Source organism: Ambystoma mexicanum, chromosome 6q, assembly GCF_040938575.1.
Source record: "Ambystoma mexicanum isolate Mex_15411 chromosome 6q, UKY_AmexF1_1, whole genome shotgun sequence".
Taxonomy (NCBI): domain Eukaryota; kingdom Metazoa; phylum Chordata; class Amphibia; order Caudata; family Ambystomatidae; genus Ambystoma; species Ambystoma mexicanum.
Window position 1 is genome coordinate 308,500,595 of NC_090937.1, and position 27,948 is coordinate 308,528,542.

At 48.7% G+C, this 27,948-nt stretch overlaps 1 protein-coding gene across 2 annotated transcripts in view; it reads left to right on the forward strand.

Moving 5' to 3' along the window:
* Nucleotides 1–27,948, forward strand: part of ECPAS (Ecm29 proteasome adaptor and scaffold) — a 3,148,361-nt gene that overhangs the window by 2,356,838 nt on the left and 763,575 nt on the right. For both annotated transcript variants that reach the window (XM_069630810.1, XM_069630809.1), the window contains exon 35: nt 22,482–22,632. In XM_069630810.1, coding sequence (XP_069486911.1) covers nt 22,482–22,632 — 151 coding nt within the window. The remainder of the gene's footprint in view (nt 1–22,481; nt 22,633–27,948) is intronic.

Consider the following 27,948-nt stretch of genomic DNA (forward strand, 5'->3'; position numbering starts at 1 on the left):
TGCCTGCAGCCAAACCTCGGACTCCATGGGTACACACGAGGTTCGGACCCGCTCCAAGATGGCTGCCCTCGTATTGTTGGCGTGAGTTTGTTTGTCCCTCTTCCACCTAGCTCACCGGCATCGATTGGCTGCTGGTCTCACTTATTGACCAATCGTACGCCGGCAAGGCGTAAACCGGCCCACTGAACTAAGGACCACTGAATCAAGGACAGGAACCTGTCCTGTACCTGTCCAGACCGCCCAGACGTCAACGCCACGAAACTATCAGCTGGACTCCATTCCGTGCCATCAAGCACCAGAACAGTCAGTAAGTCCATGCTGCCCCAATTACGTTGCTCCACCATGCATCCCTTTTGTTGCCCGCATTACACTGCCACCGCCCGTTCCTGTTCGTCATTACGCCTGGCACTATATTGACCCCTCTTTTTGTGCTCCTGCCGCCGCTCCAATACTTCTCTGCACATGAACAATTGGTCATCCGTCTTCTAGCGCCTGGCAATGTCTGCCGACAGACAGCCTTAAACCGACTGTGCACCTTCTATCTTGCGCTATGCACCAACACGTGTACTATAGCGTACCCAGAGCTCTGTAGTACACTGACTCTTAATGATATTCCTGCCCCCATCCTAGCAGCATCATTGAAAGTACTAAATCGACGCACTTCGCAGCCTCCCTATGTTGCCCTCCCATGACTTGCAATTCAACTGCCATTGTCTGTGTGCCATAATATTGCCCACCATGATTTTATCTCTAGCAAAGCACAATGCTTCATTGTTATGTTCTGCATCTAGCCTAGCGCTGCCTCGTTGGTAGAACCTGCATCTAGCCTAGCGCTGCCTCATTGTTATGTTCTGCATCTAGCCTAACACTGCCTCATTGTTATGTTCTGCATCTAGCCTAACACTGCCTCATTGTTATATTCTGCATCTAGCCTAGCACTGCCTCATTGTTATGCTCTGCATCTAGCATAACACTGCCTCATTGTTTTATTCTGCATCTAGCCTAGCACTGCCTCATTATTATGATCTGCATCTAGCCTAGCACTACTGCATCCCCCGAACTACTACCATATACGAGCACGCTCAACACAGACCATCCATGGCACGTCTCCGATCTACTGTCATCGCTCTTTCTTTGTACTTCTACCACACCCAGTCCACCACCACACCGCCCCTAAGAGCCAACATGCAAATCCCAACCATCATCCCACCTCGCCATCACAAGATGCTCTGCACTAAGGGCCCATCGCACCCTCTGGAAATCCACCCCTACACACTTGCACCCCACAATCTCATACGTAAAAATTCATTCTTAGGATACCGCACCCCCCCCCAACCTCTGGCGATTAAATTCAGCCGCAACTCACAAATGACGACACATACTAACACACTCAGAAACCGTCACCACAACATATCCACTACACCTCATGATCAATCTAAATGCCCTAATGACTCGCCAACACCTACCAACATCAAACTCAACTGTGCCCTTATAAACGCCAGATCCCTTGTTGCACACACCCTTGAGATCTCAGATCACATCACAGCCAACAACTTGGATCTACTCGCAATAACTGAAACCTGGCTACATCCAGCAGCAGGACCTGCACTTATGCTTGCAGTCCCTACAGACTACACCATCACCAAAGCCGATAGAACATCCAGCAGCGGGGGAGGAATTGCCTTAATCTCCAAAACCCAACTATGCCTATGAGAATTTACATCTCTCCCATTCCCCTCTAGAGAACTTATATCCACTAAATTACCACTCTCTGCCCAAAGCACACACTCTTTATTCATCTGATCTATAGACCTCCAGGCTCCACCTCCACATTTGAAGAAGACCTCTCCAACCTACTCTCCCACAACACCAAACCTACCTCAAAAATCCTATTACTAGGAGACTTGCATCTAGGGTTCAAAGACCCCGTAGACTCCCAGGCCATAACAGTAGAACAATCCCTACCCGAGCTAGGCTTCAAACAACACATGTCAGAACCCACCCACAGCCACGGCAGAACCCTGGATTGGGTGGCCAACATAAACTGCAACTTGAACCTAATTTCTAATAACCCATGTCCATGGTCCGACCATCACATTATTCACTTTGAGCTTGACTCTACTCACATCCCCCAAGTGACCACCTTTCTCCTCCAGTCTCGACTAGGAACAACAAGGCCATCACCTTGGACGCTATCCGCCCACTCATCCAACCCATAATCAATCCCCCTCACACCCCTCTACTCGACCCAGAAGCTCTAGTGAACACCTTCAATAAAAACCTACAACATGCTCTAGACCAAATCGCCCCCATCAAACCCAGAAAAGCTAAACAACCCAACCACCTCAATAACTGGTTCACACCTGAACTAAAAGCACTGAGGAAAACTAAAAGAGCTGCAGAATCCACTTGGCTAAAAAAAACTCACCCCACAACAAAGATCTCTTCAAGATAGCTGCCACCTCCTTCAAAAAAGCTATTATCAACACTAAAAGGAAGACGTTTAACAACAGAATACAAAATGCCAAATCTAATGTGAATTAACTTCACCATTCTCGGAGAAATGGAAGCGCCCATCCCCCCCCCAATCCACATGTGTCAAAGACTCCACATGGTGTGCCAAAATCCAAAAGGCACTATTAGACAAAATAGCCCTACTCCAAACAAAAATAGAAGCCAAAAGACTCCTCCTATCCACCAAAGATACAAACGTCAACCAAACCCACAAACCTCAACCTAATAACGCTGAATTATTCGAATTTTCCCTAGTCACCATCGCTCAGGTTGAAGCAATAATCTCCAGCCTCAAGCCCTCAAAATGTCAAGGGGACATTTGCCCCACACCCTTCATTTAAGAAGGAGCTAAAGATTTCGCACCATTCATCACCACGCTCATAAACTCCTCTTTTGCATCATGCACCGTACCCAAGAATTTCAAAGACGCTTGGGTCAAACCACTGCTAAAAAAAAACACTTACACCCTAATACTCCCACCAACTACCGTCCCATCACCACCGTGCCTTTCCTGCTAAAAATCCTTGACAAAGCAGCCTATATCCAAATCCAGAACCATCTAGAAACGCACAACCTTCTGGGCCTCCGCCAATCTGGCTTCAGACCTAGACACGGCACAGAGACAGCCCTTCTAGATCTCAAAATCCATATGGATGCGGCAAAAGACAAAGGCCACCCCTCTCTCCTTCTACTACTTGACCTCTCGGCGGCCTTCGACGGTCGACCATAACATCCTTACCACACTGCTAACCACCTCTGCCTCCTTCACACCCAATGCAGCCAAATGGATCCAATCCTTCCTATCCGAAAGATCCATGAGGGTATTCTCGGACAACGCATCTGCAGAACCCTCACCTATCACGTGCGGAGTTCCCCAAGGCTCTTGCGTCTACCCCACCCTCTATAACATCTTTACTAAGATGTTATTTGACCTCCTTGATGACATGAATGTCCTATACACCAACTACGCGGATGATGCAAAGATCCTCATCATGCTCACAGGGTCACATGAAAAAGACTCAACCCTTCTGAATGAAATCTACAGCAAGATCCAAGACTTGATGGCTAAGCATGGCCTTTGTCTAAACGATGACAAAACCGAGCTCTTACTCATCGGCTCTAAACAACGCCTCAATAAACTAGACCCTAAATATAACTCATTCAACATCGACAGAAACCATATCAAGGTCTATAATAATGTCAAAACACTCGGTGTCTACCTAGACTCCACACTGACACTATCAAGACAGGTTAACACCACTGCTTCCGCATCGGCCTACACCACTAAACTTATAACGGCCTGCAGACCCTTTCTATCTACTCACTGTTATATCATCCTGGCAAGAGCCCTGATACTCTACAAACTCGATTACTGCAACTCACTATACCTAGGCACTAGCAAGCAAAATATTCACAAACTTCAAATCCTACAAAATAACGCCCTTAGGGCAGCCCTCAATATCCCACATACTGACAACATCACCCACGCAAGACAGACGGCCAACTGGCTCCCCATAAAAGACAGAATCACATTCAGGACCCTCACGATCACACACAAATGGCTTAACAACACAGCCCCTAAATACTTTGTTGACAAATTCTGTACCAGGACATCCTCCAGACCAACCAGAACCAACTACGCGCACTGCCTCAACATTCCCAAATACAGACTCCAGAAATCAGGCGGGACGAGCTTCCCTGTCCTAGCAGCAAAAACATGGAATTCCATGCCCCCATCACTGAGAGACGAACATCACTTTCCAGCCTTCCACTTCAAAGTCAAAGCATGGCTTCTATCCACAATCCCTTGCACATAACGTCATACCCACATCCTCCACGCTCAACTTGTATATACATGTATATTGTGCCTATCCCAGCCGGGGATAATTTGTTCTTACTACTCAATTTCTGTAAAATAACTTTATTCACTGCTTATTAATCCAGCGTCAATCCTGTCTGTAATTAATACAAACAACTAACCCAATCACCTCTGTATATTGTATATACTATGTAACTGTAAATGCCTGTAATTATGTAACCTTACTTGTACTCTATGTAACTGTACATTTCCTGTAATTAAGTAACCTCACATATATGTAACCTCTATTCAAGTCCAAGTGCCTAGCTACCCTGGGTTCAGCGTGCTATATAAGCAAATAAACTAAATTAAACCCCTGAGGAGATATCCCAAGCCATTGAAGGCCTTCCATCCGGCAAAGCCCCTGGCCCAGATGGCCTCACAATGGAGTTTTTTTTAGCACTTCAAGTCCCGCCTCATCCATAAATTAATTGCTCTATGGACGGATGCCTGTGCTTCAGGGATACTCCCGCTTGCCCCCACTACACGAAGCAGTGATTACAGTTTTACTTAAACCCGACAAATCTCCTGAGCAATGCGGCTCCTATCATCCCCTTTCCCTCTGTTAGGCAGAATCCTGTGCAGTGCCCTTAGGGACCACTACACACAATTAAGACTACAGGTGGTGATGCAAGTTTTACGTTTGGTACAAGCCTTTACTACTATGTCATAGTGGTAGCAGTGGCAGAGCAGCCAGGCTTATCTCAAGAGTATATGAGAGGTAGCAGAGATTACACAAAGGGACCACAATTACTGTGACTCAAGCAAACACTGACTCAAGGTTTCAGGTAGAAAAATATAAGAACATTTATTTTTAAACCATTCGTTATAAACACAACACTTCTATAAAACTAGAATAAAAACCACATGTTAAATATACTACAACTAACCAATTCACTTTGTACAGTAAGTCTCAGGGTAAGTACCCTGTGTTTGAATGAACCGGTGTTAGGCACAAAACACATTACCGCGAATACAATTGCAATCACTTTTTGACAGTTCGGTCTACTAAACAAACGCGTATCCGTGACATGAAATCCTACGGGGCGAAAACACACTTAGCACCTGAGATAACCAGAGGGAGTTGGAGGCAAAAATCGCAGGCAATATTTTGGTTAGGCAGGCAGAATCAAGAAACACTCAGAGACAGGAGTTCGAAAGTCAAAGGGCCGGAGCCAGGGTCGACGACACCGGGGTCAGTTGCCGAAGATCACACAGTCTAACAGTTCACGATTCAACAGAGCCAAAAGTACTTTGATATTGTCAATGTTCGGAAGCAAAAGTTATAAGGAGGGAAGACAAGGTCAAGCCTTGGAAATGAAGAAAAAGGGATTCACCCAGTTTCCTCAACAGAACACAGTACCTTGTTCCAATGGTGCAGCTGGTGCCCTGGCAGTTGTTCCTGTTGGTTTCCCGCAGACCCACGGTTCCTGGAGCTTCGTCGAGAAGGACGTCTGAAGGGGGTCTGCACCACACAGGGATGGGGCCGGCAGCAGCGACACGGAATAAAAGGTGCGCTCCTTAAACAGGAGAGGCTCTTCAGGTAGCTATCCAGACCACTACAGCAGTGTGCAGCGATTTCGACCACGGAAGAGTATCCCCTGGCTGTAGAAGATGAGCTGGTTATCCCCACCAAGCTCAAGGGAAGAAGACTCCGGACTGGATCTTCTCTGAGTCATGGAAGGACAGATAGCTCAGGACTGCAGCAGGGCTTCACCGGGACGGGGTAGTTGCAGCAGCCGTCGTTCTCTCCGCTTCTCTTCGGTTCCTTGTAGTTCCAGTGGCGACTGTCTGACTTCTAACCCAAGAGACCTGCCTTTTATGTGAAAAACCTCAATTCACGCAGCCTGGCTGTCAATCACCCAGCAGGGGGGTTGTCCAGCCCCGACAACTACCCTGGCCAATCATGACAAAGTGCGAATTGGGTTTCCTAGGATACCCTGTGCAGGGGGTGACTACACCCCTCCCTCACATTCAGCCCACCTAGACACCCAGGCGCCTTGAGGAGGGCTTCTGGGCAGAAGACCGCCAAAAGACAGTGAACAAAGAAGGCAAACCTAGTTTGCCGCGCAAAGTAAAACGCAAGAAGGACTTTAACAAAAAGAAATGGCGAATAAACCCAATAAAGCCAAAAGAAAGACCATTTGGTCAAGCGGGTTTATGTTCGAGGCTAATATAATAGCCAAGAACAGTACCACGTTTATCTAATATAATCGCAGTAGAAAAGTTAGGATAGATACCACTGACACCAGCCAAGTCTAAATGTTAAAAGAGCAAAACAATGCTCTAGGAGGTACAGATAAAAAGGGACACAAGTTAACCCTTTCCAGTATTCCATGGAAGATGGGGTGTACTGGATCTGTGGGAGATTGACTAAGTAAAGTTAATGGTAACTTTACCCTTTTCTGAGGGACAGTAGTCGCCTCAGAAATGGAGTCGAGGGAAGTCTCAAAGACAACCCTGTGCCACGGCATTGAAGGTGCTGTGTGACACACACAAAGAAGGGGGCTACTTAAGTGGTGTACTTCAGAGTCCACAATCACAAAAACAGATGGAAACACATAGCAAAACACAGGTAAGAGTGGGGGAAAAGCTCTCACTCTTACCAGGTGGAAAAAATAAACTCCAGAAGTCCAGCGAAGCTGCTGGGGGGGACTCACTAGGTGAGGGAAATTAGCCATAAATGAGAATTCTCCCTAACACCCTCAAACTCCGACAGTAAAATATTTGCTAAGGTACTAGCATTACGATTAGCCCTTTATATGGGATATATTATTCACCCAGACCTATCCGGCTTTGTTCCCGGCCGATCCACGGCATTCAACCTGAGGTGCCTCTTTAATATCCTGGCGCACATTGACCAGGAGGCACAGGCGGTTGCCGCAACCCTGGATGTACAAAAAGCCTTTGATTCAGTGTCCTGGCAATTTATATGGGCGGTACTAGAAAAATGTAACATTGGGCCTGGGTTCATATCGTGGGTAGAGCTGTTATACACGCTGTCCACTGCCAGAGTCAATGTATATGGAATTCTTTCGTTTCCCATTGACATACACAGTGCGACCCGACAAGGCTGCCCGCTGTCGCCCCTACTGTTCGCCGTAGTGATGGAGTCATTTAGCAGACGCGATTCGCTGCAAGCACGCACAGAAAGTGGTCTGGCTTATGGGCAAACCAGAAATTATCTCATTGTATGCAGACAATGCACTATTATTCATACGCGATCCAGCGAGACAGCTGGAGTTAATTATGCAAGATGACCTCTCCTTCGGGACCCTGTCTGGGCTACACGTCAACTGTACCAAATCTGAGCTATTCCCACTTACTCATGCAACTACCACCCCGCCAGACCTCATGGGTTTTGCATGCTTCCCACCAGAGATTAAATACTTGGGGGTTATTTTGACACGATGCAAGACCCCCCTTTATACCCGCAATTATGGTGTATATTTACCGCAACTAATGGCCAAGTTGTGCGTCTGGGCGAAACTGCTACTCACAATAACAGGTCTCGTGACACTACTCAAAATGATCATCCTCCCAAAACTACTATACTATTTTCTAAACATACCGCTGTAGCCAGGAGCAATATTCTTTGATGCACTAAAAGTGGCAATGAATGATTTCATGTGGCACGCAGGCGCGGTTCGACTAAAATGGGAGACCTTGACATGACACTGTGCACATGGAGGCCTTGCCGCCCCAGACTTTGAAAAATACTGGGTTGCTGCTCAGGCACACTATGCAGCTAACTGGTTCGACAAGGACTCGTGGCACCCACACCTCAAAATTGAACTATATATACGACTGGCTGCAGTGTTTGCTTGTTGATACTACCACTGCAGTGGAAAGACCCTGAAGTCAACGATCCAGTTGTCACAATAGCATTGGCTTGGGCCAAGATATGGAAAATGTTGGACAACCCTCACCCATACCATAGGGGTCTACCATTTGGAATTTGTACCCGTCACTCCCCAGATTAATCAAAATAGCTGCGCGACAATGGGCGTCAGATGGATACATAGCTGTAGACATATGTGTAACATGGACTCCTTTATCGCATTTCAAGTCCTGCCAGGGTCCCTGCGCAGACAACCCTTACATTGGCTACAATACACTGGGCTCTGCCGAGCAGCTGAAAAGCATGGGCAGAGTTCCCAGTACGACCACCCGATGAGCCACTCTTAGATACTACCATGAGAGGAACCTCTACACGGGGAGGGGTGGCCAGATTGTATGATCTGCTGTAGGGCCGTGGCAGCAAACCCCTGGTGAGACTCCGGGAGGCCTGGGCTAGGGTTTTTGACAATAACATTACTGACGACATCTGGGAATCCATGTGCCTATGGACCCGTGCTGTATCCCTCAACTCCAGGTTTCGGCTAATAGTTTAAAGGACTACATAGATTCCACTACACCCGGCCAGGCTACATCTCTTTTCATGCACTTACTCTGCCCTGTGCCCCAGATGCCACACGGATGGGGCAGGATATTTCCACATGCTTTGGAGCTGCCAAAGTCTGGTAGAATACTGGAATGGGATTTGTGATGTCATGTCAGAGATATTCAATTGCACTATAGAACTTATCCCATCCAACTGTTCCATCAATTTGAACTACTACAACGCAGCTTTCACAGACTGGCGAGCCTATGTATGCTGTTAGCAATTCGATGTGTACTGATGTGGTTAGGCCCCACCTGCCCATCTGTGGCACAGTGGCTGCAAGCTGTTACGTGAGCATCAGACATGGAGGAGCAGTGATCCTCGTTGCAGCCTGTGAACTGCAAACAAATAGATATATGGCCCTCTTCCGTAATTATTTGTTATCAACTCAAACAAATACACATGCGATCAAGAGCTTGTCAACCGATTAGTGAGTCCCCCTCTCCCTATAGCCCTTTTCTTTCTTTGTTTTGATGGTCCACATGTACCTAAGTAACTGCTCATAACAAACCATGGTTCAATCACTGTAGAGTTAATATTAACATCCAAAATGTAAACTCATGTCATTGCTGCTATCTTTCTCTTCTGTTGTAATGTCAAGCACTCTATAAATAAAGTTTAAAAAATAAAATAAAATTGAGCATGCGAGTCAATATGTTCCCAAAGGTGACATGTAGGATGGATTTACACAGCTGGTGGAAGATGGAAAGGAGGTGGCCAGGCAGTCGCTGCAAACGGGCCTCGATGTGGCCGACGGCGTGGGCCGTTCAATGGGTTCAGTGGTAGTCTTGGGGAGACGAGCATATCTCAAAACCTCTGGCTTCTCTCTGAATGTGCAAAATAGGCTACTGGACTTGCCTTTTGAAGGAGAATCCTTTTTGGCCAGAAGGCGACGACTCTTTGGAAAAGTTTAAACAGTCAAAATTAGCCACAAAATCGCTGGCCCTGGCTGCCCATCAGGCCAAACCTGCCATCAGCTTTGCCATAGAGGCAGAGGCTACAGAGGCTAGGTGCGATACGGCAGGAAGGTGCAGCTCCTGTAGGCCAGGCAGAGGCGTTCTCTCGCTCCGGAAAGGGGAAGAGGGGCTTCTAGTGTTCAGCAAGCAGTGGAAGGGGTGACTCCAAGCTGCTTTGATTTCCCCTCCCACGATGTACCGGTTGGTGGACGGTTGGCAGGGCATTGGCCCCAGTAGCAAGAGATTACTTCTGATGCTTGGGCTCTACAGCTCGTTTGGTGGGGTTATTGACTGTCCTTTTCAAGAAAACTTCCGGACAGACCCCCCCCACTTCCAATCCAACCGCGACAGGAGCTCCTGGAAGAACGGAGAGCCCTGTTGTTAAAGGGTGCCCTGGAAGCGGTACCTCCCGAGCAGAGAGGTTCGGGTTGGTATTCCCATTATTTCCTGGTGCCCAAGAAGGGAGGAGGTCTGCACCTCCCATTCTGGACCTCAGGGCCTTGAACAAATTCTTGAGGAAGGACAAATTCAGGATGGTGATGTTGAGAGAAATTCTCCACACTCTCGTACTTCAGGACTGGCTGGTATCCATAGATCTCCAGGATGCATACTTTCATGTGCTGGTGCATCAAAAACACAGGAAGTCCCTGAGGTTCCTCATAGGGGGCAGGCACTACCAAGTCAAGGTTCTCCACTTTGGGTTGACCTCCGCTTCAAGGGTCTTCACCAAGCTCACGTCGGTAGTCGCAGCTCACCTCAGGAGATCCGGCAGCCATGTGTTTCCATACCTGGACGACTGTCTGATCCGAGGCAAGTCGGCGGAGCAGGTATTGTCATCTTGAGAACCCCTGCTCACTACTCCACAGGCTGGGCTTCTCCTATAACTTGCAGTCCCACATGACACCAGCACAGAGGCTCCAGTTCATCAGAGCAGTCTAAAACACTCGGGTGGGGAAGGCTTTTCCCCCACAGGAGTCACCAGCGTTGCACAGATGGTCCAACTCTTTCAGAACCACGCCACCTTACCAGTTACTTCCTTCTTCTGTCTCTTAGGTCTCATGGCCTCCTGCATTTGATGGCCAGGCTGCGGATGTGATCTTTGCAATGGCTCCTGCAGGGTCAATGGTCCCAGTACTTCGATACTTTAAAGGCCGTTCTCAGTGTGTCCAGGTCCATGGTTGACAACCTCTCTTGGTGGGCCAACAGCAACAACATGTTGCCAGGGGAACCCTTCTGGCCTCTTTGGCCCCATGTCAGGGTGGTCACAGATGCGTCCTTGAAGAGTGGAACGCTCACTGTGAGGACTTGTGGGTGAGCGGCCTTAGGTCAGCGATGGAGGCCAGGTGACACATCAACAGGCTGGAGTTGTGAGCCATCAGGTTAGCCCTGAAGGCGTTCACACCTTCCCTGAAGGTGAAGCATGTCCTGCTTTTGACCGACAATATGGTGGCCATGCACTACCTGAACAAGCAACGTGGCGTGCCCTCCCTCCCCCTTTGCAGAGAGGCGATGCAGCTGTGGTTCTGGCTATTGGAGAACGTGGTCTCGGCAGTTCTTCTGGCGGGGTCAGTTTGGAGGATGCTCTGAGCAGGCAGAGCACAGTCTCACATACGTGGGAAGTGTGCCAGGAAGTCCGAGAGGAGGTCTTCTCTCTGTGGGACACCCCAGCAGTGGATTGGTTTGCCACGGTGTCCAACAGGAGGTGTAGACAGTTTTGCTTGAGGGAATTCCCAGCGAACGGCATGCTAGGGGATGCTTTTCTAGTCGACTGGACTTTCCCCCGCCACTATGCCTTTACTCTGATTCCCATCATTCCATGGGTTCGAAGGAGGTTGGAGAGGTTTTGAGAAAACCTGATCTTGATCGCCCCAGATTGGGCGAGGAGGACATGGTACTTGGACCTTCTGGACTTGACCATCTCGCCACCTCTCTGGTTGCCTCGTCGGCTGGATCTCCTATCCCAGTCTGAAGACCAGGTGCTCCACCCGAGCCCGGAATGCCTCAACCTACATACGTGGCTCTTGAGAGGATGAGGTTTGATGATTGTGACCTCTCTGAGGTACTCGAGGTGTTGCTGGCTGCACACAGACCGTCAACAAGATCGCTGTATGCGTGCAGGGGAGAAGATTTGAGGTGTGGTGCAGGGAACGCAAGACTGACCCTATCTCTTGCCCCACCATTACAGTGATGGAGTTCATTCTGTCACTGGCCTCTTCATGTCACCACAGTTAAAGAATAATTTTCGGCATTGCCTATGTTCAAAAGGTCTCTGTATCAAGGGTCCTTCTTCAGGATTCCGGTTATGGCCCAATTCCTGAAGGCCCTTGTGAAGAAATGTATGCTAACTCCCTTTGTCATTCCTGACTGGGATCTTAATTTGGTCCTCAATTTTCTTATGGGTGCTCCTTTTGAGCCTTTACATTCTTGTTCTTTGCTGTCACTTACCTTGAAAACCCTGTTCCTGATGGCCATCACATCGGCCAGGCGGGTCAGCGAGCTGCAGGCCCCATCTTCTAAGCCAGCCTTCCTTTGTTTCTTTCAAGAGAAAGGCTCTCTAAAGGTGAGGTCCAGATTCCTGTTGGAATTCCATTTATCCCAGGCAATTGACCGTCCCCAGTTTTATCTGCACCCTTGTGAGGAGGAGGAGTGATTTCACAGACTAAACCCTAAGAGGGCATGGAGTTTTTATGTGGCCAGGACAGCTGAATACAGGAAAGTCGACCAATTGTGTGTGGCCTGCTTTGTGACTAGGAAAGGTTTAGCCGTCTCTAAACAAACAAATTCACGGTGGGTCAGGCTGTGCATCTCTGATATCACAGTGCAGGGAAAGAGTTGCCCCTGGGTATCAGTGCCCATTTCACCAGCTGGGTCTCTACCTCTACGGCGCTGCAGAGAGGGGTGCCGGTTAAAAACATTTGCCGGGCTGCAACCTAGTCTTCACTTCATACTTATACTAAGTACTACATCCTGGATGTCGCTTGTTGGTGCGACGCTCGATTTGGAAGGGCGGTTTGGCAGAATCTCCTGCTGTTAATGCTTTCATCCCATCTCCAACACGAGTACTGCTTTTGGAGTCTATCTGATGAGGAATCTGCGGGAGAAAGGCAGTCCATTGAAGGAGGAATTACTTACCGTAATGTTCCTTCTATGGATTGTTCTCCCGCAGATTCCTCATCACCGCTCCCATCCATCCCTGCTATGAAAGCGTATGCAGTCAGTGGCTATCTTTCTCTTGTGAGGAAAGAGGTGAACACTGGTTTCAGGAACTGCCGTTAGCTGGCTAGAACAGCGTCCAAGAAAGTCATGCGGAATAGTGTTCGTCACGCTGCCATCCTGAGAAGTAGGAGCTGCACAGCAAAGGAGAAGGCCAGGTGGGACCAGAGAAGCCGACGAGAGGCGCTCCCAGGCAGCAGACAGACAGCGGAGGAAACAGTGAGATGCTATAGACGCTGAAGCTGCCAGAGAAGAACGGCAAGCCCAGAAAAGGAGATTGGGTTACCAGAGCGTTTCAGAGCAGAGGCTGTGTGCCGTTAGTAAAGAGCAAAAACCCACACAAGGGAGCTAGAACATTTAACACAATTGAAGGGTTGGTGCCCCGACATATGAAAGTTATAATTAACTGGATACAGAATCAAGTGAATGCTTATGAAGAGTGTGAACCAGTGATTTGCAGTTGAATATTGAGAGGACTCAAAAAGCCCTGGCAAGAGAGTAAAGCAGGCATACAGCAAGTCTGGGACCCACACCCAAGTAGGAGAGTAAACCAGGGATTTGAAAAACTGGGCAGATTCCCCCATAAAGTGCTGAGAATACAGGGAAAGAGACTCCCCCTTTTTGAATTGTGGACCAAAAGACAATAACCATTCCCCTTTCTGAAAAAGGCATCAGGGGTCCAGAGAAAGAACTGTAAAGTGTTGTATAAACAGAGAAAACTCAAGGGAAGAGCCACCCCCCCCCTTGAGATTGTGGAATGTATGAGAAGTGACACTATGAATAATCAGACAATAGGGGAAGAGAAGGCCCTTCGCTAGGGGACCTTAATTCATTTTTTCTTTTTCTGCGCCTTAGAGACTTTATATTTGGAACTTTGGAAGGAAGCTGCAGGTGTTCAGCCGAGAGACGTTCCCCATTTCACGTTATATTGAGTTTAGTGTGTTAGGGTCAGCTTAGGATTTTGGACACAGGGCAGATAATTATTTTTGCTTTAGACATCCTGACACAGACGTTCCTTACTTTTGTTGAGGCAGGGATAGGTAGAATTTCTCCAACCCCTCTTTTTCTTTTGATAATCAAAGTCTTTGGTAAACACCAAAAATGCAACTGTCTCCGTGTCTTACTCTTGATCCCTCACAGTCCTCATTGGAGACAAAATGACACACAAACCTGTTAGAGCTGAGGTTGGTCAGAGTAGTACTGATGGCTTTTCTGCCTGCTATACTGGGAAAAAATGTCCCGATAATGATGAACAAACACAGCCGCCATGCACTACCACAACAAAACAGGAAGTGTAGGTTTACTACCGCTGCGCAAGGAGGCAACGCATCTCTGGTTTTTGGGTGCTGCAAAATGGGATCTCCCTGTCAGCAGTTCACTAGGCTGGTATGGAGAGCACGACGGCGGACACTCAGCGGGCAAGTATCGACCTCCCATGTGTGGCAGCTGACTAAGGAAGTCCTTCTAGAGATCTTCGCCATCTGGGAAACCCCTCACAGGAAGTGTAGCTGTTCTGTTCCAAAGAAATTTGTCAGAGAGGAGCGCTGGGTGATGCGTTGGTAGTGGATGGGAATGTTCCACTCCTATACGCATTCCGCCAGTCCGTCATCCCTCAAGACCTCAGGAGGTTGAGGAAGTTCGGGACAACCATGATTCTGATTGCTCATATTGGGCCAGTAGGACATGGTACACAGACCTTCTAGACATATCCATCTGCCCTCCAATTAGTCTTCCCCAGAGAATGGACCTATTCCCACAGGAGGGAGGCCTAGTTCTCCATCTAGGCATCGGGCCTGAACCTTCACGCCTGGTTTCAGAAAGCTTAAGATGCAAGAATTGCGACTTCCCGGAAGATGTTATGGAGGTGTTGCTTTTGGCCAGAAGCCCAGCAACAAAGACCCTATACTGCTGCCTTTGGAACACATTTTGCTGCTGGTGTAGAACAATGGATATAGATTCCTTCTCATGCAACATGCCCATAGTTTTATCTTTGCTGCTACACCTGGTCCACCAGGGTCTACAGGTGGCTACTGTGAAAGGATATTTAACTGTGCTTTCTATTTGCAAGTTCCCAACAGATCAAGGATCGTATTTCAAAATCTCTATATTAATTCAACTTCTGAAAGGTTTAACAAATGCCTTTCCACCAATCCCTTTTCTGGTGCCAGCCTAGATCTTAAATCTGGTATTCACATTCTTGATATGGGCTCCTTTCGAGCGGTTTCATTCTTGCCCTCTTATGTTTCTTACATGGAAAACAATATTTTGGTTAGCCATCACTTTCGCGTGCAAAGGGAGAAAATTGCAGGCTGTGGTAGGTCAGAAGGAGGACACAGACTCTGGTTAGACATTTCACTGGGGTATTTCTTAAAGAATATGAACACAGCCTGTCTTTCCCTTTTTTACAAGGCGCCCCTACCTAATCTAGCTAATGTGCTTGTCAGTAGTCAGTGAATGTCTGTAAATGACACCTTCCACCGTCCGACTCTAACCTATCTGACCCTACTACTATTTTTAACAACTCAATCATAGGAATGTCTCCCTTCTCATGAGGTTTGTGGGCTTATAGTTCAGCTGCTTTTCAATAGATGATCTTTAGATAATCTCTAGTGATCACTTTACTCAGTTTGTACAGTTCATTTGTCGCTGTTCTGGAATTTTGTTTCTTCTCTTGTTTTCTTCTACAACAGGGGATCCTTCTCTCTTCTCCTGAGGACTTTATCCAACAGTTATCTTTGCCGTCTGGGCTAGTTCTTATTTTCATAAATAATTCATAGTCTTTAATTTATTTTTTCCAGATATATTTTTACAGGAAATGGACGAAAAGATTGTATCTAAAATGCCGAATGCACTTTTAGTGTGCATTCAGCATAGTAGATTATATCGAAGCCCATAATACCAAACAGGGGAGCAGGGATTGCGGGGGTGTCCCCCGCTCCCTCAGTTCAGTATTATGGGCTGCAGTGGTTGCGTTGGTGTCCCCCTCATACATTAAAGGCAGTGTGGGGGACAAACAGTTAAAATCCCAAAAGATTGAATTACAAAATGCGGGCAAGGGGGCTCCGTAATTTTGTAATTTGATCTTTTGGTATTCAACCTTTTAATGTACATCAATTTTTACAAAGCCCTGCTTGTTCTCAAGTTTCTCCTTTATAAACTGCTTTGTTATTTCATTTAGGCCGCCTTGATTGATATGTTATTTATAATGCGACTGTACACAATGTGTTGCAAGGCGCAACCAGCCAAGGGAGGACAAGAAAACAATCTTACTAGGCCTAGTGTCATTTAGATTCTGCAAGTGTGCAGACAAGAAGTGCAGGGGAGAGGGTACAGGGAGAAGTGCACCAAGAGCATCAGGGCCCTGAGTCGGGTGCAAGGACGGCTGGGACTCCAAGGGGAATCACGAACTGGTAGTGCAAGTGAGGGCCAGGCGGCAGTGCAGGAAGGCCAGCAGGCAATTGCAGGGGGACTGGATAGGGGGCGGGGAGCCTGGTGTCTTGTAAGACTCAGAGGAACACCAAACAGCCAGTCAGTAGAGCAGTGCAGGTGTAAGGAAAGGTTCGCAGGGGAGAGGAAGAGGAGAAAAGGTAGGTCTTGAGGAGCTTTGGGAACTTCGAGCGATCCAGCTTAAAGTGGAGAGAGGCAGGGAGGCCGTTCCAGAGTGAGGCACCTGCAAAGGAGAGAGATCTACCCCCCTAATCTCTGTTGGGGAGCTTAACTACCCCTCAGACAATTAGAAGTAGACAAGCAGAGGGCTCTAGTAGGAAGGTACTTTGGAAGATAGAGTTGGAGATAGCAAGGGCCACAGCCCCAGGAAGCCTTGGGGAAAATCCAGAGGGTCTTGATCTTGATCCTTGCAGCCAGTGGAGGCATTTCAGAACCGTAGAGATGCAGTCCCTGGGCTTGAGGCCAGGATAAGTCTTGCGGCCCTGTTCTGGATGAGTTGTATAGGGCGAAGAGTAGAGTTAGGCAGATTGAGAAAGAGGTTGTTAAAGTAGTCCAGGCTAGAGAGAACCAGAGCTCTGGAGACAGTGAGCTTCTGGGGGTAGGTGAGAAAAGGGAGAATACCTCTAAGCAGGTGTAGCTGCAAATGGGCCTTTCTGGCAAGGTCCGTGGTGTGTGAAGAGAAGGAGAGAGTGGAGTCGAAGATGACCCCAAGGTTTTTTACCTCACTGGAGCGTGAGGGCAGAGGGCACAGGGAGGCTGACCACAGTGAGAGGGGGGAAAAGCGAGAGCAGGGGTCCCAATGAGAAGGATCTCAGTCTTACTGGCATTAAGGCAGAGATTATTAGAGGAGCACCATGCCTGAATAGCGGTTCGACAGTCAGGGATGAACACAGAGGAGGAGCAGGCTGAGGGTAGCCTGAAAGAGAGCTGCATATCATCTGCATAACGCTGAAAGTTAGAGGAAAAGGTCGTGATCAGGAGGGCCAAAGGGGCCAGGTAGACATTGAAAATTCGGGGGGAGAGGATCGAGCCCTGGGGCACACCAAGTGTGGAGAGGGAGGTTGTGGAGAGGAAGGACCCAAGTTGAACCTGGGAAGGTCGGTCCAAGAGGAAAGAGGACAGCCACGCCAGAGAATGATCTGCTATGCCCAGGTATTCAGGGACACGAGTGATCAAGATGTTGTGGTTCACTGTGTCGAAAGCAGAGGATAGGTCAAGGAGAATGAGGACAGAGGGAGAGCTTGAGTCAAGGTTAGAGAGCAGATCTTCACGGGTGTTAAGTTTCCATGCCTCTGGCTGCTAAGAAGCCAGACTGATGGTCTGGGACACAACCAACAGCTTTGGTGTGGAGGGTTAGCTGGGAGTGATAGAGATGTGGAGATAGTTTGCCGGAATGGAGGGGTTGGCAGAAGGCTTTTTTAGTAGCGGGTGCACAAGGGAGTTCTTGAGAGGAGAGGGGAAACTAAAGTGGCGAAAGAGTGATGCAAGAAATTGGCCAAGGCTGGAGCGAGAGAACCAATGTTGCCTTAATGGTACTGGAGGAGCAGGGGGTCACCTGTTTGGATGAGACTTTCATAGACCGGACTTGGCTGGAAACATCATCAGGTGTGACAGGAGAGAGAGAGAGGGAGGACAGGAGGGGGAAGTGGCCAAGAAGTGTCAGAGAGGTGTAGAGGGTGTGAGAAGAGGCAGAGAGGAACCCAAGATGTCCTGGGTTTTAGTGGTGAAATGAGAGGCCAGGGTCTTGCAGAAGGCCAGCGTAGGTGTAGAAGAGGAAGATATTGCAATACGATTGGCCAGCTTCTTTCAGATTTTGCATAGTTTGGCTGTGTTGGAGGGTGCAGAGATGCAGGCTTGAATATGTACCCTCTTTTTAGAGAGGATGGAGAGTCTGTATTGCCTTTGCAGTATGTGGCTGGCCACTTTGTCAAAGGGTGTACCCCGAAGCTCCCCATTTCCGTTCAGCTGCTCTGCACTTGTGTTTCATAGCTGCCACATCAGAATCATACCAAGAGTTGCTCTTTTTGTCAGGCTTTATGCGGATGTCTAGAGTGTTAGAGATAGAGAGGTGAAGGTTGGAAAGGGCTGTGTCAGGATGGGAGTCAGCTGCAGGACTAGGTGGTGGAGGGAAAGGCAGTCACTTACACTCACTTCATAGGTCGAATGACCATGACGGAAGGTGGAAGTTGGGGGTTGGGCCTTTGCCACGGGGGCAGGAAGCTTAAAGTGAGAAGAAAGAAGAGTGGTTAGTCAGGGAGGGGGGAACAGTGAGAGGATTTGAGAGGGGGATGTCTGAAGAGATGAGAGCATCTAGGGTGTGCCCGGCAGAGTGAATCAGACCAGAGGGTAGAATGGAAAGGGACAGAGAGTTGCAGAGGTTGCGGAAGAGCCCAGAGGAGTCTGGAGAGTCCAAGTGGATGTTGAGATCCCCAAGGAGGAGAAGCTGGGAGGTAGATGAAGGGAGAGAAAGTAGTAAGGGCAGCCCAGAGAGGAAGAGGGTAACCTGGCCAGGTGGCATATAGAGGGTGACCAAGGTCTCAGAGAAGCCAGGAGAGATAAAGAGCCTGCAGACCAGGCATTCAAAGGAGGGGTAGTTTTGAGAGGGGATGATGGAGGCAGGAATCCACTCAGGAAAGATCAGGGCCACTCAGTCTCTGGGCCTGTTTCGGCTTGCGCTCGGAGAGGATATTATTGCCCTCAGGGAGGTGTATGTCAAAACTTGTGACAGTGCTGGCCTTAAACCATGTCTCCTAAAGAGTGAGTAGACCTAGATAGGTCCAGGAGTTCAAGGAGGTGGCGGATGTCAGAGGAGTGTTTGACAGCAGAGCGAGAGTTGAGAGTAGCAATGTGGATCAGGTTGTCACGCTTGAAAGATTTCTGTGGAGGGTACAGGGAAAAGAGATACCCAACGGAAGTGGCAGAGAAGCCCGAGAGGTAAAGGGAGGAGGCGGCAGAGAAGCCAAAGACGTAGTGGAGGGCGGGAGTGCCAGGAGAGAGGTAGCTGGCAAGGGGGCCAGAGGTGGGGGACGGAAGTGGCAAGGAAGCCAAAGGAGCGGCTAATGTCAAGGGAGACAGAGAGGTGTATGACAGAGGTGGCTGAGGGGTCAGAGAGGTGATAGTAGAAGAGGAGCCGAGATGGTAGAGGAAGGGAGGTGGAGGCGGAGCCATAGAGTTGGTACATGGCAGAGGAGCTTGAATGGTAGAGGAAGGAAGTGGAGGAGGAGCTAGAGAGGTGGTATAGATCATTTATATCAAATCAAATGATTTGGTATACATCTTTACTAATTGGAACCTTTCCAAAATATCTCTTCCACTCCCGTTTGTACTAGCTGTACAATGTTTCATTTTAGACAGAGATGAGTGTGAGCGTTCCAACAATGATTCTCATTGCCTCTTGTTATGTTTTCTCTCTCTTGACTATGATGAGTATGAGCATTCCAATAATGATTCTCATGTCCTCTCCTGGGTCTCCCGTTATCCCTGTTACCTTTAGTGTTTAGAGTTGACGTCACCAGGGTTCTCGTTTGTTGAGGATCGGCTTACTTTTTTTGTCTGGAGTCTCAGGTCTTCGCGCCTGCTTCTTGCTTAGTTTGTCGTAGATTGCGTTCCGGTTTGTCAGGTACCGGGTCATCTTTAATCTGCCATGGCAGAATGGTTCAGCATCGTTATGAGGACCCTCGGGTCCACCACGAGCTCCCTATGGTTTTGCCACCAATCTCGGCTTCTTTCACCTGCTTTGCTTTAGTACGCCACACGTCTGGCTTCAGATCGCCTGAACCGTTTCCTACCGACCATAGCATGCCTGTTAGCTCTTGGTCTCCTACGACTGTAAGACGCTGCGCGTCTTGTCTCTGCTGTTCTTTGGAGTCAGCGTGTGTCTCCTTTTTAAACGCGCAGGCTCTATTTATTTCCACAGGCTCTTCCCCTTTCTAGATTGATTTAGCTACGGGGGTTCCCCAGCGCAAGTAGCTGTTCCTTTTTCTCTTTCTGTTGTGAACTCTATTATCCACACATTCTCTTACTCGTCCCCGTAGAATTGGAGCTTTAAAGAGGTTTTCAATTTCATGCTGACAATAACCCACATTGACCTGCTCGTTACAGATATTGTCATCCGGAAGGTTAAAAGATTGTACTTTGGCAGGTCCTCCAGTGAGTCCTTGTCCCCAAAGGGGGAGTCTCTCCAGGCAAAGTCTCACTTGCTTCTACTGTTAGGGCGTGTTTTGCGGAATGGGCTCACCTCCCTAGCCTGACATGAGGGGGGCTCCCCATTGGGGTGAAGGGATGAAATCCTGCGATTCATCACAAGGCCCTCTTGTGAAAACCATCATTTGCAGTCTTCACCCAGGAGAAGGTAGTGCTTAGTGTCCGCCCTTCCTTCTTTCCTTTCCAAAGTTGTTTCAGAATTCCATATATCTCAAAAATCATCTTATCTGCATTCTACCCTCCACCTCATCCTTCCAAAGAGGAGGATACATTACGTAGCCTGGACCCTAAAAGAGCTGCGTTTTTACATTGCCAGAATCAGCAACTTCAGATTAGAGGATCAGCTTTTTATTGGCTATGCCGGTTCCAGACTAGGTAAAGTAGTGACCAAACAAACATTACCTAGATGTACAATCGTATGCATTTCAGAATGCTATTTGATAGTAGGGAAGGATATACCTGAGAGATTAAGAGCTCATGCTACTAGGGCAGTAGCAACTACGGTATTCACATACTTGATCGAAAGTCAAATTGACCTTTCCTATTTGACCAAATTTTTTGGATAGTTTGTTTTGTTGAAGTTCGGTCAAAATAACATATATATGTGGGGTGGGGTAGGGGAATAGGTTAAAGTGGGGGGAAGTGGAGGGAGAGGCAGTGGTTATCTCGATACAAAAAAGGACAAAACAAAATTAGGTAAAATAGGAAAAGTCATTTTTTTTTTTCGTAAAACTGATCTAAACAGCAACTAGATCAGTGCTACAGAGGTGACTAGGTCAGGACATTTATCAGGCTGCAACATGGTCTTCTTTACCTTAAAACACTATTGCTTGGACACCCTGTCTGGCCAGGACGCTCGTTTTGAAAGAGCAGTCCTACACAACCTGTGGGTATAAGATTCACTCTCCCTCCATCTTTACACAAAATTGCTATGAGAGTCTATCTAAGGTGAGGAATCCATAGGAGGATCTGGTAATGTTCTTTTTGATAGATGTTCCTCTCATGGATTCCTCATTGCCCTCCCATCCTACCCCTCTAATAATGAGAAATCTCTAATTTCTTCTCTCTTTCACGGTCCAAAGCAATTCTTTGTATTTTTCGCCAAAACTCCCGAGCACGGGGAAAGAAACAAGGAACTGAGGCATCAGGTTGTGGTGTGAGCTATTTATATCGACGCCCACGTCCCGTCCAAACGCATGTGTGAACAGCGTTGAGGGACTTAAAAGCCGCACGTCGCCCCTTACTGTTCATATGTTATTAGCAATCTGCTAATAGGACTCCATGGAAGGAACATACATCAGAAAGAACATTACCAGGGCTAAGTAATTTTTTCTTCTATTTTCTTCTATTGAGCTGAGAAACCTGGTTGAACCTTCAGAAATTAGCCATGTTCGACTCAATAGTTATATTTACACCTGAAGCCTCACATCCCTCATTGTTGTGGTGAAGCTGGACAGGAGTTGCACTTGATGGCTGTTCATAGTTTCTGTTTCCAGTCTCAGCATGGTGCTATTTCTAAAGAGAAGGAAATGTGTGGATGGAATACTGTATACATCAGAAAGAACATTTACAATAGTAAGTAATTGTTCTTATACGAATCCATGATAAATCATAGCTTTAGTGCAATCTGCATTAGTCTTGCCATTGGTAACAACTGTTTATTCTTCCATTTGATAAACGTATTGATACTAGTGAACACATATTCTTGTTCTGACATTTTGGGCGATAGTTCTTCAATCTTTTGTATTTGTATTCTTATTTATAAATGGGGGGCATGTGTACATATTGCTGTCCGATCATCCCAAGTATTTATAAAATATTCTGTATATGTTTTCTTTTTTTGCAGCATCAACACTCTTGTGAAAATAAGTAAAAGTGCTGGTGCTATGCTGAAACCTCATACTCCGAAGCTTATCCCTGCCTTATTAGAGTCCCTGAGTGTTTTAGAACCCCAGGTTCTCAACTACCTCAGTCTGCGAGCTACAGATCAAGAGAAAGTATGTTAAAAGCAATGGCTTATCATTTCCTCAAATGGAGCCTGTTAAAGGTGGAAAACAAGAATTCATGTTTTGAAAACATCCTAAATGAATGTCATTCTAATTCTGATTCACCCCTTTTTTTCTCTGATGACTAGCATGGCATGACTAATTTGTCTTCTTGCTCCTGCTGGTCTGGTGGAGCATCAGCATTTGGAGCAAACCTCTGGTAAAGGTGAGGGGCACCAGAGTGCCTGAGTTCTTGAGTGATAGGTGGTTACCTAGGGGATTTGTACATAATTCCATTTCTTTTTTTTTTCAACTTGTCTTTTTATTGGCATTTATAAATAACAGCTTTTTTATACTTTGTGACATGCTGTTAAGGTGTAACATAACCTCAACTGAGGTGAAAATAAATATTGTGGGGGGGAGGGAGTTCCGGGGCAGTCCGGAGGGGATTGCAACTGTCTCGTGTCAGTGTTACAGGGCATTGGTTCAATGAGCGCGGTTTGGTTGGACCGCTGTGTACATGTGCTGGGGTGAAATTAGTTTGTTAGTCCATTTTCGTCAGCCATCTAAGTGACGGTGGTTATCTGGCAATGCCTGGGAATCTTTGCACAAAGTCAAGAAAGGGGTCCCAGATATTATGAAACTTGTTTTTGTTGTCCTGGTGGATGGCAGTGATTTTCTCAGCAGCCGCGATATCCCAGCACTTTACCAAGCACACCGGGATTGCTGGGCCCTCCGGGAGTTTCCATAGTTTGGCGATTGAGATTTTGGCTGCGGTTAACAAGTGCGTGCAGAGGTCTGCCAGATTGCCAGTCAATGGGGAACTGTCCTTTTCCTGTGTCTCCTAAAAGGATGATGCCAGGGTCCCATGGGATCGATGGGCCTGTGATCTGTCAGATCTGTTCCAGAACTTCCCTCCAGAATCTTTCGGCTTTCGGGCATGACCAGCGGAGGTGAAACAGTGTTCCTATATCTGCGCAGCCTCTCCAGCACTGTGGTGGTATGGCACGGTTGCATTTGTGAAGAATTTCTGTTGTCATGTACCACCTGTAGCAGACCTTAATGGCTCTCTCTTTATTCGTCACGCATTTGGAGGCCTTGTGGATTCTCGTCCAGATGCGGTCCCAGCTGGACCCATCTAATTCTCTGCCCAGATCTCTTTCCCACCGTTCATGTAGGGTTCCTTGGCTTCGGGGTCTGATCTGTCCAGTAGCCTATATAGGGTCGAAATCTTCCCTTTGGGTGGGGTTGCTGTTAGCGGTTGTTCCAGAGCTGTGAGTTCCCTGTGCCCATGCGTGTTGTGGGATAGCCAGTGATGAAGTTAGGCGTAGTGGAACCTCTCGTCCTCTGGTACCTGGAATTTCCTTTTGCAGTCCTCGAAAGTGAGTAGTGTGTCCCCCTCGTAAAAGTCAGCTAGGTGCTTCAGGCCCCCCACTTTCCATTTGAGAAAGGTGTTTTGCCCCTGTCCTGGGGTAATGTCCGGGTTCTCCCAGACCGGGGAGAGCGTGCCTACCATGCTTCTGCATGTCCACCTCCTGGCTGCCTGCTTCCAGCAGTTTTACTGTATTTCTCATGGACTATAGGGGTCTGGCGTTTGGGGGGTGCTTAGGCTATGTGATGTGTGGGAGGGCTTCTAACGGGTATTGGCTCCAGTCCTCCTCCAACTTCAACCAACAGGGTCTGTTGGTGTCTTGTTGCCACATGAATGCTGCTGTAAGATGTGCAGCTAGGCAGTACCTCTCGACCTCAGGGACCCCCGGGGCTTCTGAGTAAGACCTTCCTGGTCACCCGGGGCTTCTTGCTCCCCCAAACAAATTTTAGCATTCTTGCTTGAAGTTTCTGTTTAGCTTTTTTGGCGATTGCTACTGGGAGGGCCTGGCAGTGGTAAAGTAGTCTGGGGATCAAGTTCATTTTTAGTGTTGTGATCCTTCCCAGCCAGGATATCTCTTGATCTTGCCAGCGAGACATGTCTGACTGCAGGTCTTTCAGTAGGGGCGGGAAGTTCAGCTTTTAGGTGCGTTCTGCTAGCTTGGGTAGGCCGATGCCCAGGTAGTTTAGGTGGGATCTGGCCCATGGGATCAGGAGACTGGCTGATAGTGCGTCCAGCGTTGCTCTCGGAATGTTGATGCCCATTGCTACTGACTTTTTAAGGTTGATCGTGAACCTGGAGGCCGCTTTGAATTTGTTCAGCTCTACCCATAGCGCCGCCAGGGATGTGGCTGGATGGGATAGTGTCAGCAACACATCATCGGCGTATAGGGCCGCTTTGTAAGTGTTGTTCTTGAGATTGAGACCCTGGACTGCAGGGTTTTGCCGGATCCTGTCGGCGAATGGCTCCATTGATGGGGCGAAGATCAGGGGTGATAGGGGGCAGCCCTGGCGGGTGCCTCTGGTGATCTTGATCCTGGAGGACATTGCTCCGTTGATCCTCAGGTTTGTGGTGGGATGCTAGTATTTTGCCAGTGTCCATTTCTGGAAATTTGGCCCAATCCCGTAGTGTTAATGTTTCCCCTATGTAGCTCCAGTCCAGCATATCGAACGCCTTATGTGCGTCGAGCGATACCACTGCTAGTTCCCCTCCAGTTCTGTTGGCTGTTTCGATGATGTTTAAGGTGCGCCTGATGTTGTCCATGGTGTTGCGGCCAGGAATGAAGCCCGTTTGGTCCAGGTGGTTGAGGTCTGGGAGGAGTCTGGTGAGCCTGCGGGCCAGCAGCTTCGAGAAGATTTTGGAGTCCACATTCAGCAAGGCAATGGGGCGGTATGACGAGCAGAGTTCTGGGTTTGCGCCCGGCTTCGGGATCAAGATTGTGATTGATTCCTCCATTGAGGGGGTGGTGGAGCCCGTTGTCAGGAAGGAGTTGAAGAGTGAGGCTAAGTGGGGCACCAGGATGTAGTTATATTTCTTATAGAATGGTGCGGCCAGTCCGTCAGGTCCTGGGGCTGTGTTTTTCACCATGCGGATTACTTCCGATACCTCCTCCGGGGTTATGGGGTCTTCCATGGCGTCGATCTGCAGATGGCGGGGCATTCTTGGGACCTTTCGCAGGTAGGCCGCCGCTCCTGTGGACTTCCCTGACATCACATCTGCTCGTTGGCAGCCACCTTCTCCTTAGGCTTCTTTGCAGCAACTTTTGTCACTTTGTCTGGGTCTCCCTTTGCTTTCGGAGCAGCAGCCTCACCCTGAGAGGACGACTGGGGCTGTATGCTAGCCTCAGGGCGTCCCCTGTGTGGATCCAGGGCCCGCCGAGTCTCCTTTGCTGTCCCATGGGGAGAGGGAGGGGGTTGTCTGCCTCCCCCGGCTAATGGAGGTCGTGGGGCCCTCCTGGTCGGCTATTGTTTTGTTGGGGCTTGGGGTTGGCGCGGCAGGTGCTGCCCTAACTTAGACTTGGTGAAGCCCCTGTGATGTGGGGCCTCTGGAGGTCCGACTCCGCTCCTCGCCCCATGTGCTGGGCTGGGACGGAGCTGCGGCGGCAGTGTGGTAGTCACCGGCTCCGAGCTTCTGTTGTTGATGAGGCGGCAGAGTGGAGGATGCCTCAAGCTGCCGGCCCCATCGCGGGCCTCCTTGCGTTCGGGGGAACGGGAGGGCACCACTCTCCGGGATACGCCGGGGTTCTGCCGCCACAAGGAGCCCGGCCCTGGCAGTCTCAGAGGGTTGGGCAGATTCCGTTGGCTGGGGGGCACTGTGCTTCGGCGAGTGGGGGTGGGAAGGTTTAGGGTGGGTGGGTGCCTTAGCTCTGGTGCGTTGAGGAGCTGCAAGGCTCCCCCGGTGTCCCGGTGGAAATGCAGAGGACGGGGGGCCACTCCTTCGATGGGTGGGGAGGGCAGGCTTCCCACCACAGCCCCCTCTGCGGTTTGTGCCGGGGTATTTGCTTCTGGATGTGGCTGGGTGCTGCAGGGTCCCCACTGGGGTGTTTAGTCTTTAGGAGTGGGTGCTTGTTTTGCAAGGTGGGGGGTGCTCGGCTTGCGTGCCCCCTGCTGCTGGGGGTGGTGGGACTCTTCGGCGTGCTTCTCTGGGCGAGGCAGGGTTAGAGCTGTGGATCCCCACGAAGGGTACGGCCCCGGGCCTCTCCTGGGGGATGGGTCGCAGCTGCCGACAGTCTGCCTCTGCTCGTTGATGCCGTTGCCGAGATCCCCGGTGCTCGGATAGGGTCCCTGGGGCTCGAGTAGACAGAGCCCGCGCTGGGACTGGTGAAGGGTGCTGTATTACCGGCATGCGGGCGGGGGCTGCAGTCAATGTTATCCGTCTCCAGATAGCTGGTGAGAGCTTCTGACTCCTGGGTGCCTGCCTCCTCGGTCACAGTAGTTCCCAGCCTATTCGGTTGTTGGGTTAACGCCAGTCGCCATTTTGCTGGTGGGACTCGTCTGTTTCCCGCGTCGTGGAGGGTCTCTTGATCTATGGGTTCTGCACCGCTCTGCACCGCGAAACTTGGACAAATGGTGCCCTCATACTTCACTGCATGATTACACTGCTGAGTTGCTCATGAGACTCGCTATCACTGGGGCATTGGTGATGGTTGCGTGGCCGCGGCCGGGAGCTCTCATAGAGCCAGTCCGTCCACCATGGCTTCCAAGCCACGCCCCCTCATAATGCCATTTCTATGCAGAGATGTGTTGTGTAAGCATGAACCTTATATTATAAACGTCACTGGGATGCCGCCTGATACTTTTTATTTAAAACTATAATTGCAGCAACTAGTGAACTGCCAAATAATGTGATACGCAAGTAGCATCATTTATAATGAGTATATGATAAAATCACTATATCACTGCTATACAAATTGGAGAGATCATGGAAATGCACGTCTAACATTAACAATGAAAACACAATGGACTGCATATCCCCTCCCACCAGAGCCATGAATAAATGTTCAGAATTGTAGATTCTAATGTATTCCTTCCTCCCGCGGATTCCTCATGTATGATATTATATTTGCAGTGCAGCTGTTCTTCGGAAACCTTTCTGCTACCACGTCCACAGCGCTGCTCTGCGTCGGCTCCGCCTGATGCCTCTATGTGCACTACATCGGATATGACGTTGGGGCCAGTATGTAGTGTGGTTCCGTACCCCATCTCCTCCGTTCCTTTTTTCCATGCACGCAGTTCGCTTCAGGAACACACTTCGTTTTTCGGTGAGAATTGCCAACTCTGCTAAGGCATTTGCTTTAAACCATGCACGGATTGCAGCTGGCAGAGGTTGGTGTTGGATCCCCACAGAATGTGTCTTTTCTGCTTGGGGAGGATCACAATATCTAAGAATGTGGCTGTTACCATCCATGCATCCCAAGGCACTGTGAGAAAGAGAGGTATAGCTATTCACCTACTTCCACA